A 15,187-nucleotide genomic window follows, 5' to 3' on the forward strand; every position below is an offset into this window, starting at 1 on the left:
TGGGGGGGGGGGTTGTTACTTTACCTTTAAGATTTCCATATAAATATCCTCTCTACGCTAATTTTCCGCATGTGGAATGTGTAGCAACGAATACTTTTTATGCAATATAAGTCCAATATAGACACTGCTGCCTAATTGCCTCTTTCTTTAAAGGTTAGCTCCCAGGTTAGTTCAGCTCCATATATATTTAGTAAAACTGGTGACAACATCAAAAAATAATCTGTCTTAAATAGCCAGGGGTCCACAAATCTCACCAAAAGCCATGGTAAGTGATATTGAGCCAAATTATGAACAACAACACACTATACAATTGTGTGAATGTATAAAAGGCTATCAAATTACACTCTGATTATTTTATTTATTTATTCATTTATTTATTTATATCTGTGTGTGTACATGCTGTTAAAGGGATGGTTCACCCAAAAATGAAAATTATGTGATCATTTACTCAAACTCAAGTTCCCAAAAATGGAAATGGAAATCAATGTCAAGTCAAGTCGTCATCTTCGTTTATATAGCACTTTTAACAATGTAGATTGTTACAAAGCTGCTTTACAGTGATAATAGGAAATCAAAGTAACAGAGATTGTTTTGGCTTTATGACAGCTCTAGAATAAAGTTATTTTCCAGCTAAAGTTAGTTTTAATTTATTCACTTCCGTCGCAACGATCATTAGTTATTAACTTAGGGGCCGCTAACACGACACCGTTACGACACCCTAACACGACAAACTCTCTACGCAATACTTCTCTACGCAAACTTTAAAAACACGAACCCGCGAGAACGCTGATGGTGTGCACATGCGTATTAAGAGTTCATTCTATAGGTATGCGCATTTGAATTATATGTGCGCAGGCATGTAGTCCTTCCCTACAAAACCAACCCTCAACTACTTGTCTGGCCTTAAAATTTATAATACAGAATTTTATCGCTTCAGCGTAACCAGGTGAACCGGAATTATCCCGACAACGATTATCGGGTGACCAACAACTGATTCGTTACAAACATTCTGCAAAATTTATTCTTTTGTGTTCAGCAAAAGAAAGAAATTCATAGATATTTGGAACAACTTGAGGATGAGTAAATCATGAGATGACAGAATTTTCATTTTTGGTTTAACTATCCCTTTAAGTAATTTCCTCTCTGATTGTCGAGATATGTGAACAGTTTGGGGTTATGAAATGCTGGTGGATTAGTTTTCTCTATAAATAACACTTCAGTACTTCAAATTGCCTAAAAATGCATTCTATGCATAATATAGCTCATAATATAATTGCCTATATGGCTTTATTAATTATTTAACACATAACATGGATCTGATTTGCTCATGCCAAATTGGCTAATTGGGATATTTATCGTTGAATATTTTGTCAAAAGCCCCGAATATTTTAGGTTTTTTAAAATAACTTCAACTTTGTTTCATTTCCTCTCAGTCTTTCTGACTGGAGCGGCAAAAAATGAAACAAAAGCTCTATTACCATGCGTGGTAGCGGACGGTAATGTATCGCGCATCACTCAGCTTGTTTGCCAACTGCCAATAAAAACTAACGAAGAAGAATATAAATCTTCTTCTTTGCCGTATCTATCAGGGGCTGGCCCCTGGCGGGCTGTATGTTGTATGTTTCACCGGCGTCGTAGCGAGCTTACTGGCTAACCGGCTGAAGTTATGGACATTACGAAGTTTTTTATACGGAACACTAACAGTAAAAAGTTAGATATTTAATATAGGCTATTCTACATTCATTACATAAAAAGAAAAATATTTCAAGCCTTTTATTGTTTTAATGATGATAAGGGCTTACAGCTCATGGAAATCAAAACTCCAGTACGCCTATCTCAAAATGTATTAGAATTTTTGTTAGAAGTTTTGTTCTGGTGGTGCAGCACAATGACCTTTTCCACAATATTCAAAAATTTTGAGATGCGCCTGTAATAATGTAATAAACTTATTAGTATTTACATAATAAAAGGAATTGTTATGGTGAACAGTAATAATGAATAAATGGTAGCAGCAGAATATTGCTAATTAAATGGATATCACTGTCCACAATGTTATTTGTAAACTTTTTGGACAATGCATCATTATTTTACTGTCACATATTACTGTTACGGAAGCAGACAGACAACAAGGTAGGTAGTGATGATAATGTTTAATTCAAACAGCAGAGTTTCAGGATACTTCAACGTGCAGAAATGGGTGAGTAACAGAGTTCAGATATGGATAATACTTGAGTGCAGTCCGTGGATGGATAATGGATATTTCCTTTGCAGGAACGTCGGATGGAGATATCCTGAGAGGAGAAGAGGCTAACAGGCTGACGGCACACACTCACGCACCCCTTGACTGGACTGAAAGGCTTACGGCTCGTACACCACGGCAGAGATGATCTGGACAGACTGGGATCGGCACAGAGAACTGGTAAGTAAACACTGGGTAGATAGGTTAGTGATACTCGTAGAGAGAAGCACTATAAGTCCGCTTCGTATGAACGAGCCCGGACAATGAAGGTGTGTGGTGTGTGCTTATGAAGCAGAGTGGCTAATGGGGTGCAGGTGTCTCTTGTTAAAACTCAGGTGACTGTGATCGTTGGGTGATTGTGGTGGAAGAACCTGGCCAATCCGTGACATTACCCCCCTCCCCAGGGCCCGCTCCTGAGGGCCGAGGTCTCCGGCGCCGTGGTGGTCTTCCTCGTCCACGAGGTCCAGGGTATTGAGGATGGCTGGAATGGAACTCTTCCATGATTGTGGGATCTAAAATGTCGACTCTTGGGATCCATGATCTCTCTTCTGGTCCGTATCCTTCCCAATCGACGAGATATTCCAATCGACCACCACGACGTCGGGACTGCAGGATTTCTCGAACGGAGTAGATGGATTCTTCTTCCAGCATCAAGGGGGGAGGAGGTTCCTCTTTGTGGCCAGGTTCTGTAGAGGGAATCAGAGGTTCGTGAAAGGGCTTGAGCAAAGAAATGTGAAATGTGGGGTGAATTCTGTATTGCGGTGGTAGCTGGAGTTTGAAGGTGACGGGATTGACCTGTTCCAGGATGGTAAAACGGCCAACAAACCTGGGACTAAGTTTTTTGGAGGGCAGACGCATATCACGAGTGGAGAGCCAGAGCTTATCTCCCGGAACATAGACTGGGCCCGAAATCCTCCTCCGGTCAGCGACTGTCTTAGATCTGCGTACTACCCTTTGCAGATGATGGTGAGCTTCGTCCCAAACTCTCTCACTCTCCCGGAACCAGTAATCCACTGCGGGAACCTCAGATGGTTCACCATCCCAGGGAAATAGGGGAGGTTGGAATCCAAGAACACACTGGAATGGTGTGAGGCCGGTCGTGGGTTGCCGCAGTGAATTTTGGGCATACTCTGCCCAGCCCAGAAACTGGTTCCAGGAGTTCTGGTGGCCATTACAGAAGGTCCTGAGAAACCGTCCCACTTCCTGGATCTTTCTCTCCGTCTGGCCGTTGGTCTGGGGGTGGTAGCCAGAGGAGAGACTGACTGTCACACCTAGGAGTTTGAAAAACGACTTCCATACCCGGGATATGAATTGGGGTCCCCTATCCGATACTTCCGTCTTCTGGGATCCCATAATAGCGAAAAACATGATTGAAGAGAAGTTCGGCAGTCTCCAGGGCAGTGGGAAGACCTCTTAGGGGCAATAGCCTGCAGAACTTAGAGAATCAATCTACTATGACGAAGATGCAGGTGTTTCCATCCGATGAAGGCAAGTCAGTCATGAAGTCCACTCCTAGGTGTGACCAGGGACGGTTAGGAGTTGGCAAGGGTAGGAGCTTTCCTGCAGGTAGATGTCTGGGACTTTTGGACATTGCACACTCCTTACAACCTCGTACATACCTCTTCACATCCCCTGCCAAACCTGGCCACCAGAAGCGTTCGGATAGCAGCGAGATAGTGTTGTTGGCCCCTGGATGCCCAGTGCCCAGAGAGGTGTGAATGGTATGAATGAGATCCACCCGTTGTGACCTAGGGATGAACTGACGATTAGGTGGACAGCCCGGCGGAGGTCGTGGGTTAGGAGTGGCGACGGCTGGAGGAGTAGACCATTCGATAGGACTGATGATGATATCTTTGGGTATAATGTTGGTGGTTATCTCGGGAGTTTCTGTAGAATCATGTAATCTAGACAAAGCATCGGCACGGACATTCTTAGGACCAGGATGGTAAGTAATGGAGAAGTGGAATCTTGAGAAGAATAACGACCATCTGGCTTGACGGGGACAAAGTCGTTTCGCATCCCGGAGGTTTTTATGGTCAGTGATAACTTGAAATGGAAGTGTGGCACCTTCCAGCCAATGTCGCCACTCCTCCAGGGCGAGTTTGATGGCCAGGAGTTCACGGTTGCCGATGTCGTAATTTCTTTCTGCCGGGTTAAGCTTCCGGAAGAAGTAGGCACATGGATGGAGGAATTTAGGTGTCCCGTGAAGTTGAGAAAGGACGGCTCCAACTCCGGAAGTCGAGGCGTCTACCTCCACGACGAAAGGAAGTTCAGGATCTGGATGCGTCAGGAGAGGTGCCTGTGTGAAGGCAGATTTGAGGGATTGGAAGGCTCCGGCCGCTTCAGGAGTCCAGAGGAGACTTTTCGGTTTACCTTTGAGCAAGTTGGTGAGTGGAGTGGTGATGAGGCTGTAACCTCGTATGAAACGTCTGTAAAAGTTGGAGAATCCAAGAAATCTCTGAAGTTCCTTGATCGTGGTGGGTTCTGGCCAGGTAGTTACTGCAGTGACCTTCTTCTCATCCATTCGAACCCCCTGACGGTCAATGAGGTATCCTAAGAACTGTACTGAGGGGAGATGGAAAGAACACTTTTCTGCCTTCAGGAAGAGGTGGTGATCTCTGAGTGTGTGGAGGACCTCCGCAACGTGGTGACGATGTTCAACTTCACTCCGTGAGTAGATGAGGATGTCATCTATATAGACGACCACGAAGCGATGCAGAAACTCCCGGAAGACCTCATGTATGAAGTTTTGAAACACGGAAGGGGCGTTGACCAGACCATACGGCATAACCAGATATTCATAGTGACCAGTGGGGGTCACAAAAGCGGTCTTCCATTCATCCCCTTCTCGTATTCTCACCAAGTTGTAAGCGCTGCGGAGGTCCAACTTCGTGAAGATGGTAGCAGAGCGAAGTTGTTCGAGGGCCGCAGGGACGAGAGGAAGGGGATATTTGAATTTGACTGTACCTTGGTTTAGAGTCCAAATAATCAATGCATGGCCGCAGCCCTCCATCCTTTTTGGCAACAAAAAAGAAGCTGGATGCTGCAGGAGATGTGGAATGCCGAATGTATCCTTGATTGAGAGCTTCCTGTATATACTCCTCCATGGCCTTGGTCTCTGGCAGTGACAACGGGTAAATCTTACCTCTGGGCAAAGGAGTATTGGGAATCAGATCAATGGCGCAGTCCCATGGCCGATGTGGTGGTAACTGGGAAGCTCTCTTGGGGCAGAAGATGTCTTGAAAAGAAGAGTAGATATCAGGAATTTCCGTGGACTGTTTCTCGAGAGGACTTTCAACTGATGTGACATAGACTGGAACAGGATTCGGTATCGGACGTGGAAGAACCGGAAAACATCTTGGTAAGCACTCTTTGCCCCACTTTATCACTTCCCCGGAGCCCCAAGAGATGATGGGATCGTGTTTCACCAGCCACGGACGCCCAAGGATGATGTCCACATTGGCTCCCTCCAGAACCAGCAGCTGAATATCCTCTTTGTGTAGTGCTCCAATTTGGAGCATAACGGGTTCACATTTCTGGTGAATACGTGGACGTGCAGTGATGAACTTGGTTATGGGTTGGATCTGGTAAACATTTGACGAGGCTTCGGTACGGAGCTGGAGCTGGCGACAGAGGGTTCCCGAGATGAAATTCCCTGCTGACCCGGAGTCGATGAGAGCGTGGGCTGAAGCAGAGGATGTCTGGGTGGTTAACTGGACACAAGTAGTGAGAGGATGCATTTTTTCTTCATCAATATGAAACACACTCACCGATGTTCGTATGGGACAAATTGGACAGTTTAACCGAACATGCCCACTGGCTCCACAATACAGGCATAGACCCCGGTTCAGTCTCCTCTGTCGCTCAGCAGCGGTGAGTTTACCAGAGTCGATAATCATGGGTTCTGGTTCTGGAGGGCTGGCGGTTTCAGATGGGCGGAAGAGTGCAGTAACATTAGAATGGGACTGATAAGATTGTAGACGGACTGAGCATCTGATGGATTGTTGAATGAACTTTTCGAGCCCCATATGATCATCCAAAGTGGCCAGTTGTAGACGGAGTTGGGGTGTGAGACCAAGCCGGTAGGTGGTCAGTAAGGACCGCTCGTTCCATCCACTGGCTGCAGCAAGAGAGCGGAAGCGAAGGGCATATTCACGAGTCGACATCTTTCCTTGAGATAAATGATAAAGTTGCTCACCGGCTGATATCTCTCCATCAGGTTGGCCGAACACCTCCTTGAAGTGAGAAACGAAAGCTTGTATAGAACTAATGGCTGGACCAGCTTGCCTCCAAATCGTTTCTGCCCATTGGAAAGCTGGACCGGTGAGTAACGATGTGATGAATGCTATTTTTGACTGGTCGGTAGGATATAAAGTGGGTTGCATGGTAAATATGAGAGAGCATTGAAGCAAAAATCCGTTGCACTTCTCCGCCCCGCCAGAGTAGGGCGCTGGTGGGGCCATGGGACTGGAAGCTGCGGTTGCCAAAGAAGTGCTCGGTGGTGGTGGCGCTGGCGGTGCCGGTGGTGCGGGAGGCGCGATGGTAGGAGAAGATATTAAAATCCTCTTCAACGAATCCACCAGCTCTTGAAAGGGATCTGGAACACTCATGCTGTTACTGTCTTTAGGTCCGGGCTAACTGTTACGGAAGCAGACGGACAACAAGGTAGGTAGTGATGATAATGTTTAATTCAAACAGCAGAGTTTCAGGATACTTCAACGTGCAGAAATGGGTGAGTAACAGAGTTCAGATATGGATAATACTTGAGTGCAGTCCGTGGATGGATAATGGATATTTCCTTTGCAGGAACGTCGGATGGAGATATCCTGAGAGGAGCAGAGGCTAACAGGCTGACGGCACACACTCACGCACCCCTTGACTGGACTGAAAGGCTTACGGCTCGTACACCACGGCAGAGATGATCTGGACAGACTGGGATCGGCACAGAGAACTGGTAAGTAAACACTGGGTAGATAGGTTAGTGATACTCGTAGAGAGAAGCACTATAAGTCCGCTTCGTTAGAACGAGCCCGGACAATGAGAGGTGTGTGGTGTGTGCTTATGAAGCAGAGGGGCTAATGGGGTGCAGGTGTCTCTTGTTAAAACTCAGGTGACTGTGATCATTGGGTGATTGTGGTGGAAGAACCTGGCCAATCCATGACAATTACACAATATCATCTATATTTAATGCAGCAATTGTGAACAATAAGTATACATATTTGATAAGACACAGGACTTTGGAACTTTTATTCCACACATGAGACTTAAATTATTATCAGCGAGTTATGGTGGCGTTTTGGCCCCAGTCTAAAGGGGCTGTTATAAGTTTTACACGCCACCAGATACCACTGTGTTTTACCTATGTAGGCTAACTTAAAAATAGTCAGATAATGGTTGCCTCTTTTTAGTTGCCAGGGGTGAAAGTGAGTCATCCTTCACATTTTGGTGTTTTGGATTCACTACAGCTGGAGAACAATTAAATACAAAATAGGTTGTAGGCTCTACTGGGTGATTTTTTTTTTTTTTTTACTGAGTTACTATCATAATTTTTCCAGATAGTGTATAGATTTTTAGGCATTGTATTATCTCAAACAGCCTGAAAAATAGTGCATTTAGCTGACGTAAATGGAAAAAAATCTCCCTGGGGGAGTATGCCCCTGGACCCCCCTAGGTTTGGGCTAAGCCCCGAATGTTTACATCGTCTGGCTCCACCCCTGGATCCCACCCCGTTTTGAAGTGTACTAAACTGCAGTGGAAAAGCAAAACCGAGCCAAAATAAAGCGAGCCGAGCCGTACCATGCAGTGGAGAAGCGCCAAAAGATTACAAGCAAATTGACTTCAAGAAGTCAATGCTTTCAAAACACACTTTGCCACTTATTTGCAAAAAAAGTATATTAATTGCTAATTAGGTAATTTTCATTTGGTTTTCCATGTATTTCGGGGTCTGTCAAAAATAGCCATGGGGTTTAAGAACAACAATACACTATAAAATTGTATGAATGTATAGGAGGCTATCAAATTACACTCTGAATCTTTTATTTACTAGCACTAAATGACAGGTTTTTTTGGAAATCAAGATATGGAAATATTTTTGGAAATCAAGATATATTTGTAACCCCACAACTGTTTGGTTACAAATATATATTCTATTGTGTTCATCAGAAAAAAGCAATTCATACAGGTTTGGAACAACTTGAGGGTTTGTGGCTTGAGGCTGCGCCGGACTCCAGACAGGGGGCTTAAAATCCGGACTGTCCGGCCAAAATCCGGACGTATGGCAACCCTAGCTGCCATGCTAGTGCAAACTGTCAACAAACATTAGTCCTCATCCCATAATGCTGACTACGGCAGCTGGTTTAGTCCAAAAATGCGCAGTTCTTTGGCAGTTGGGTCTGTTCGAGGTCAGATCACGTTCTCTCCACAAACGAACCGCTCCAGAGTTTGTTTGAAAGCGTACCGAGTACACTTGTTTGGTCTGCTTTTGGTGCGCACCCGAGTGCGAGAGAGAGAGAGATAGATAGAGGCGCGTTTCAGATAGCGTTCAGATATTCTTTCGGTTTTGTCATAGTTGAGAAAGAAACCATGATGTTTGTCATTTTTTACGGTCCGTGTATTCGGTCTTAAAGTGACAGCAGACACCCAATATTCCTAGTGTTGTCTGTGACATTAATGTTAATAAAACAACAAAATACAGTTTTAACAAAGATTAAACTATATTTAATTTCTACAGTGAACAAATAGTGTTATTTTACATTCAGGCTTAATTATTAAGCTCTGTACCAGAATAGCCTACTGTTAGATTTTGTAACTTTGTTATTTAGTATCCATCTCTGATTGTAATTTGTGTATTTGTTCTTATTTTATTACTGACTGTTCACTTATAATGTTTGAACTTTATCAGTTAAGAGCATGTTTTCTCCGCCGCGACTGTCTTCACGTCTTTGTCTTCGCAAATTCCTAATGATGCTCATAAGTTTCTTCATATTGTGTTAGTATCTGATAACACCAAATCAGCAAAAGAATAAACACTGCACTACGAAAGATCTCCATAAATGGCCTGTTTTTGCACTTCCTGCTTTTCCCTGCTTGAGAATTTCTGTCTGTAGGAGCCAAATGTAATTTGTTCCACCACTAGATGGCGGTGTGCATCAGTGGTGCAGGTAAAAGCCACAGCTGTTCCATCACATGGTATTTAAACCCTCAAATAGTTGGGTTGAATCAGAAGGGAACAGGTGGCGGGAATATATGGTTCTTATCATAGAACCAATGCAATGTAAAAACTCGGTAACATCTCATTAAATGGACAAAAACAACTGTTCAAACTGTTCAATCGCTGTGTGCAGTGTTTTATGTGTGAAGAACACCTTACCACATGTCCTGGGCTTAAGGAAATCCACTGTCCAATGAATGGGTGACCTTAGCGCACATGTGGTTTTGTTTACCAATTTTGGGTCACTTGCAAAAAGGGCAGTGTGAAAGAGAATCACACCAAACAAACAAAAAATCAACATTGTATTTGGTCCGAACCAAAGCAAGTGAACTATCGGACTTTCCTGGTGTGAATACACCCTTAGACTGCCATTAGTAAAGACGACCTCCTCATCGTCGTCACTCTCGTCAGCAAATCTCTTTCTTTTTCTCCAAAGTGAAATGTCATACTGATAGTCATGTGTAGCACTGACAGATCGTGTTGATTCTTCCAGATCTGCAAACTGGTCTGGTAACGTGCCAACATAGGACAGCAGAGACTGTAAAAGCCGCACAGCAGTTGCTAAATCTATGTCACTTGTTTGAAGTTTGTCACTGGTTGCTTTAAATCTTCCCAATATTATGTCCCACAAAATGGTTATCATTGCACTCTCAAGTGTATCAAGTTTAGCAACCAGCGCAGAGGCCTTGCGTTTGGTTTGGTTCTTTTCGTCACAGTCCAGGGCTATTTTGGCCAATGCATCTCTAATTTTGGCAAAACATCTCTAATTGCTCTAAAAGCATGTTGTCGGCTTTGGGGTGACAGGAGTTTGCAGGCATGGCAATAAACAGAGCCAGTAGACCGTGAATAAAGCACCCACTCCCTCGGTACGACTTCTTTGTTTTGAAGACGGCAATTCAGTAGGTCATTTGTGAGGGAGCGGGTTCGACACCCAAGCCCAGACTCTCTCACTGATGCTGGGTACCTGGTAGCCCGGTTATGTAAGGCAGCGGGCCCTCTGTGGATCGGTTCCTCCCTCAGGGTCTCTGTCAGGGGTCCTCATAGTGCCGGATCTGACGGGAGCGTGAAGGCGCTGCCGGTGCTGGGGCTGCTGGCTGTCTCAGCTCCTTCAGTTGGACTTTTGTGTTCGTTGTGATGATGTAGAGGCTGTACATGCTCGTCGTCCTCTTGCTCTTGGCTGTTTCTTCCATGTCTCACTGCTAACTTCTTCCACACTGGTGGTCGCCTGACTGCTAGCACTAACGTTAAAGTTAGCTGTTTCCATGGCCACAGGTGAAGGAGGGATTTCAGAGTTATCATCGCCTTTTCTCAGAGAGCACTGATTTGAAGTAAAAAAAATTGGCTATTTTTGGAATATTTTTCAAATTGTTGACTAATTTCAATTCCTTTTCTCTTTTTAATTTTCTTTTAGCCTAACTGCTTCTTCATCTTCCCAGAAATTTCAAATTTCAGAGTGTTTGAGTCGACGTGACAGCTCGCCCTCGCTCGCTGTGCGCAGGAAGCTACAGACACTATTTCTGACGTGATTTATCAAATTTTGATTGAACGGGTTGCAAAACTCTGCATATAATTAGGAAAGTGAGGACTGCGTTTATAAGGTGATCTAACATAATATTTGATGTGGCCAGGGCCCCTTAGATGTCCTGTACACCTAGGCAAGTGACCAGTTGCCCTAATGGTTAATCCGGCCCTGTTTCATGTATGTTGTAGTTATTACACTACATTAGTTATCGTAATCTGTTAGTGAGAGATGATGAGACCAAAACAAACAAGTTATATTTCAACAAGGAGCTTCACAAGAGCAAATCTGAACCAGGCAAACACTGTAATAATCATGAGATTCATAAAACATACATAATGCGACTGTCTAATAGTAAAGATGTTTATGCATAAAAATTCTCATTTAAACTGTAATGCAAATCTTTCATTGAATATTTTTTGTATAATTTTGAATAACACTCATATATATTATTTACAACTTACTCAAGGTGATGCTGGATCCAGTGAATATATCTGGACTCACAGTGGAAACTGCCTGTGAAATAGTGTTGACATCTAAAAAGAAGGAAATTCATGTCATGCCGAAATCATTTACAAAAAGGTTTGAAAGACTTAAATTAATGAGAAAATCACAGTACCTGTACAGTATCCTGAACACTCTAATTGGGGATTCACAAGTTCATAGACATAGTAATTGCCTGGACACGCTTTCACTCGGATGGGTTTTGACTTGTAATTACAGCAGCCTCCCCAATAAGACCCTCCACAGACGTCCCTGATCACCACTCCATCCTCTATCTGAGGGTGAGGATCATTGAGCCACAGATTGACTTTTGTATTACAGCTGAATGAACTAATACAGGTCTCTGGCATCCGAATGTCCATTCCATAGTAGAAAAGCCGGTACCAGCCATTCCAGGAGAAACTTTCATCACAGATGTCATTTCCACTTTCATTGTTGGCTCTCCAGGGACGATCCAGAGACTCATAGTTGTAGCAGGGATCACTGCTGATGCTTTGGAAAGCAACTGTCATGGAGTTTGCAAAAGTATTATATATATATATATATATATATATATTCTAACTATATTATAGCAATTATATTCTAACAAGTAGTGTACTTTCAAAGTGAGACAAGTCTGCAGTAGCTGACAGCAACCCTGCAGAACAAGGCAGAGCAACAGGGGCTCCATATAAAAAAAGATATGAAAATAAGCTTTATTCTGAGACAGAAACTTTACTGCAGATAGGCACAAGAGGACTGTAGAGTAATATTATGATTCGTTAATATACAGTATATATTATTATTGAACAAATTGCATAACGTGTAATTTGAGGAATTTATGTAACAAAGAGATCTAGGTGCTATTGATCTGTAACATAACCTTCTATACAGAATGGATAATGAACTGCACACCACTGATAACTAGTTAAAACATGATTATTTTCATAAAACAAAAAATGTATGCTAAATTACCTAATATATAGAGCATTTACTCATTATAGTGAAATAAAAAATCACAACAAAAATCCCAGAGACAAGGGTTAATATTACCTGCACAGTACATAGGCTGGGGGGATGATATGATGGGTTTGACCAATTCATAGACGTAATAATCTCCTGGACAGGCTTTGACTCGGATGGATGAGGAACTGTAGGCGCCACACTGATCGAAATACCCCGACCCTGGATTAGTTCCCACGACTTCACGGGTCACCACTCCATCCTCAAGTGTTGGATGAGAACCGTTGAGATACAGTGCAGTGTGACCGCCACATCCCACATAATTCACACACCACTCAGACATCTGGGCACTTTCTCCATTCAAATACAGACGATACCAGCCACTCCATTCTACAAGTGTGTCATCATATCCAGAGTACTGATATGAGCTTTCCCGTATATCTCTCCAATATTCATCAAGAGTGTTATAATCATAGCATGGATCAGTTGTAGTTTCTGAGAGAATAAAGAAAAAAGACTCAATCACTGCGGTGACAAACACAAGAGTTCAGGTAAACATCTAACATCTGTGTCTGTATGAAAGAGAAGATATTGGGATGGTAAACTGAAAATGGATTATTAGATAAAAGTGTATCCTTTATACACCTCTCTCACTAATTGAATAAAGAGCAGCCACCTTAATCTTAATTGAGTGTTAAACAATGTTTACAACAATGTTGTAAGGAACCTGGGTCAGGCTTTGGGGATATGTATTCAAAATTAGTAATTTCACAATTAATAATCATTCATACGGGTTTGACCCAGATAATCATACATGTTAAATCTCCCAAAAAAGGGATAATACGTTGCCAATCTGTATGAACGAGTCAGAATTCAACATTCCTATACAAATTTTCCAGAATATATAGGTTCCCAGGATAACTTCTAAGGGAATTAATTTGTCATTGAATGAATCTGTTTGTCCAGCAAACTGACCATGTGATCTTCATCAACTCCTATTGAGAAGTTACCCTTAAGGGACTCGCAGGAAAAGACGATCTTTCCAGCCGTGAAAGATAGCTTTCCTGTTTTGCAACAATACTATTTAAAGTATTCTACAATTTTAAAGCTTGTAGCTTTGGATCGTATACATTAAAGGGACTTGTATATGAGCGAAAAGACAGAATCAATAAATTAATATAATGAATTTAATAAAGGCAAAATTACGTATACCCGTTATAACAAACAATAAATGTATTACAAACACAATAATGGCAACGACACAATGAAAGAGAATGCATTAATAAAGAGAGGGAGAGAGAGAGAGAGAGAGAGAGAGAGAGAGAGAGAGAGAGAGAGAGAGAGAGAGAGATAGAGAGAGACAGAGATCCGTAAGGATCACAGTTTTGCAAAATACACCTGGACAAAACCTCTGAGAGGCCACAAGAAATCAACATCACCATAAACGGGGGTAAACAAATCTTAATGCCATGAAAGCTTAGTAAACGAAATACTTGCACAAATATATAGCTCTTTTGTGTGGCTGATATGAAGAAGGCCCTTGTGTCTCGGTCCTGGGAGCGTCACGTGTTCACTCGTACTTCCAGAGCGAGCTAAGCGCGGCGATTTTGAATGTCCGTTTGAGGTGAAGTTGCCGGTTGATAATTCAGGCTAAGTTCATTTCACTCGTCGGTGGAAATGAACAAAGGAGAATTCGAAAATGGAAAATAAAAACTTAAAGAAACAAACAAACAAAGGAAAAGATCCCCGGAGGGGGATCAGGAGTTACATGATGCGAGGAAGAGGAGAGAGATAGAGAGAGACTGATCTTGATCAGTCATTTAAAGGGTGAAGATGTCACACCCTCTGGGGGTATGTGAGCCAATCCCAAGTCGTTGGAGGGAGATTTTATGACTCTTTGTGTTCAGACAGCACATTTGAATCTGTAATTTCATTGGGTGTTTAAGAGAAAGAATCTTCAAGATTCTTATAATACCCATGTGTCACAAAGTTAACAAAATGTAATGTAAATTAACAAATGGGGAACGAAGATTGGAATTTATAGAGACCAAATATGGTTCACATATTTGTATGCAAAGTCTAAAACATTAACCCATTAGAGTTTATAAGAAAACAAAAGCCAAAACAACATCCGAAGGAAAATCATGAGATGTGAAAATTAGATACATGTTTATACATTCCTCAAGTGGTTTTATATATATATATATATATATATATATATAGACAGACCCTTGCTGGGAGAGTGAGTTTGCCGGACTATTCACTAGACAAAACCAACAATCTGTGTGTGTGTGATAAGTCCAGACGCTACAACTACTATACACTCACAGATCCCTCCATAGGACCTGGGAAATCGGACGAACATAACAACATATCAAATACATATCAGTAAAGTCTACTAAATGAGGAAATTAGTGAAAGTCCTTGGAAATGTGTGTTTGTATATGTTGTGTCCATTAGCGCATCTGGCATTTCTGCATGGTACGGTACAGTACGGCTCGCTTCGTCTCGCTTTAAATGGTACCACCTCTGTTGAGGTTCCAAGCGTACTGTACTGATACTAAAACGTGACGTGGAAGCACTGTAGATCACTGACTGGTCAGACAGACAGAATCGTCACTACCAGCATCATTGTATTTGCGAGACATCAAACCCGCTAGATTTAAATAGCCAGTAACAGCCACCGCTGTAGCACCTGTTTTAAAACTACTTGCTTGACTTGCTTGAAGAAAAAAAACTTCCAAAAAAGAAATGGCTGAATCGTGGTCAGTGG

At 42.6% G+C, this 15,187-nt stretch overlaps 1 protein-coding gene across 1 annotated transcript in view; it reads right to left on the bottom strand.

Annotated features, from left to right (window-relative positions):
- LOC143718249 (pancreatic secretory granule membrane major glycoprotein GP2-like) overlaps positions 1-12,903 on the bottom strand; it is a 28,013-nt gene extending 15,110 nt beyond the window's left edge. The window contains exons 1-3 of the mRNA XM_077209262.1: positions 12,505-12,903; positions 11,588-11,977; positions 11,433-11,504 (exon numbers count right to left, since the gene is read on the bottom strand). Of these exons, the coding sequence (XP_077065377.1) occupies positions 11,433-11,504; positions 11,588-11,977; positions 12,505-12,757 (715 nt within the window). The 5' untranslated portion in view covers positions 12,758-12,903. The remainder of the gene's footprint in view (positions 1-11,432; positions 11,505-11,587; positions 11,978-12,504) is intronic.
- Positions 12,904-15,187: the final 2,284 nt, after the last annotated feature.

Source organism: Siphateles boraxobius, unplaced genomic scaffold (genome assembly GCF_051911475.1).
Source record: "Siphateles boraxobius isolate OS27281-9 unplaced genomic scaffold, OSU_SipBor_1 60, whole genome shotgun sequence".
Lineage (NCBI taxonomy): Eukaryota > Metazoa > Chordata > Actinopteri > Cypriniformes > Leuciscidae > Siphateles > Siphateles boraxobius.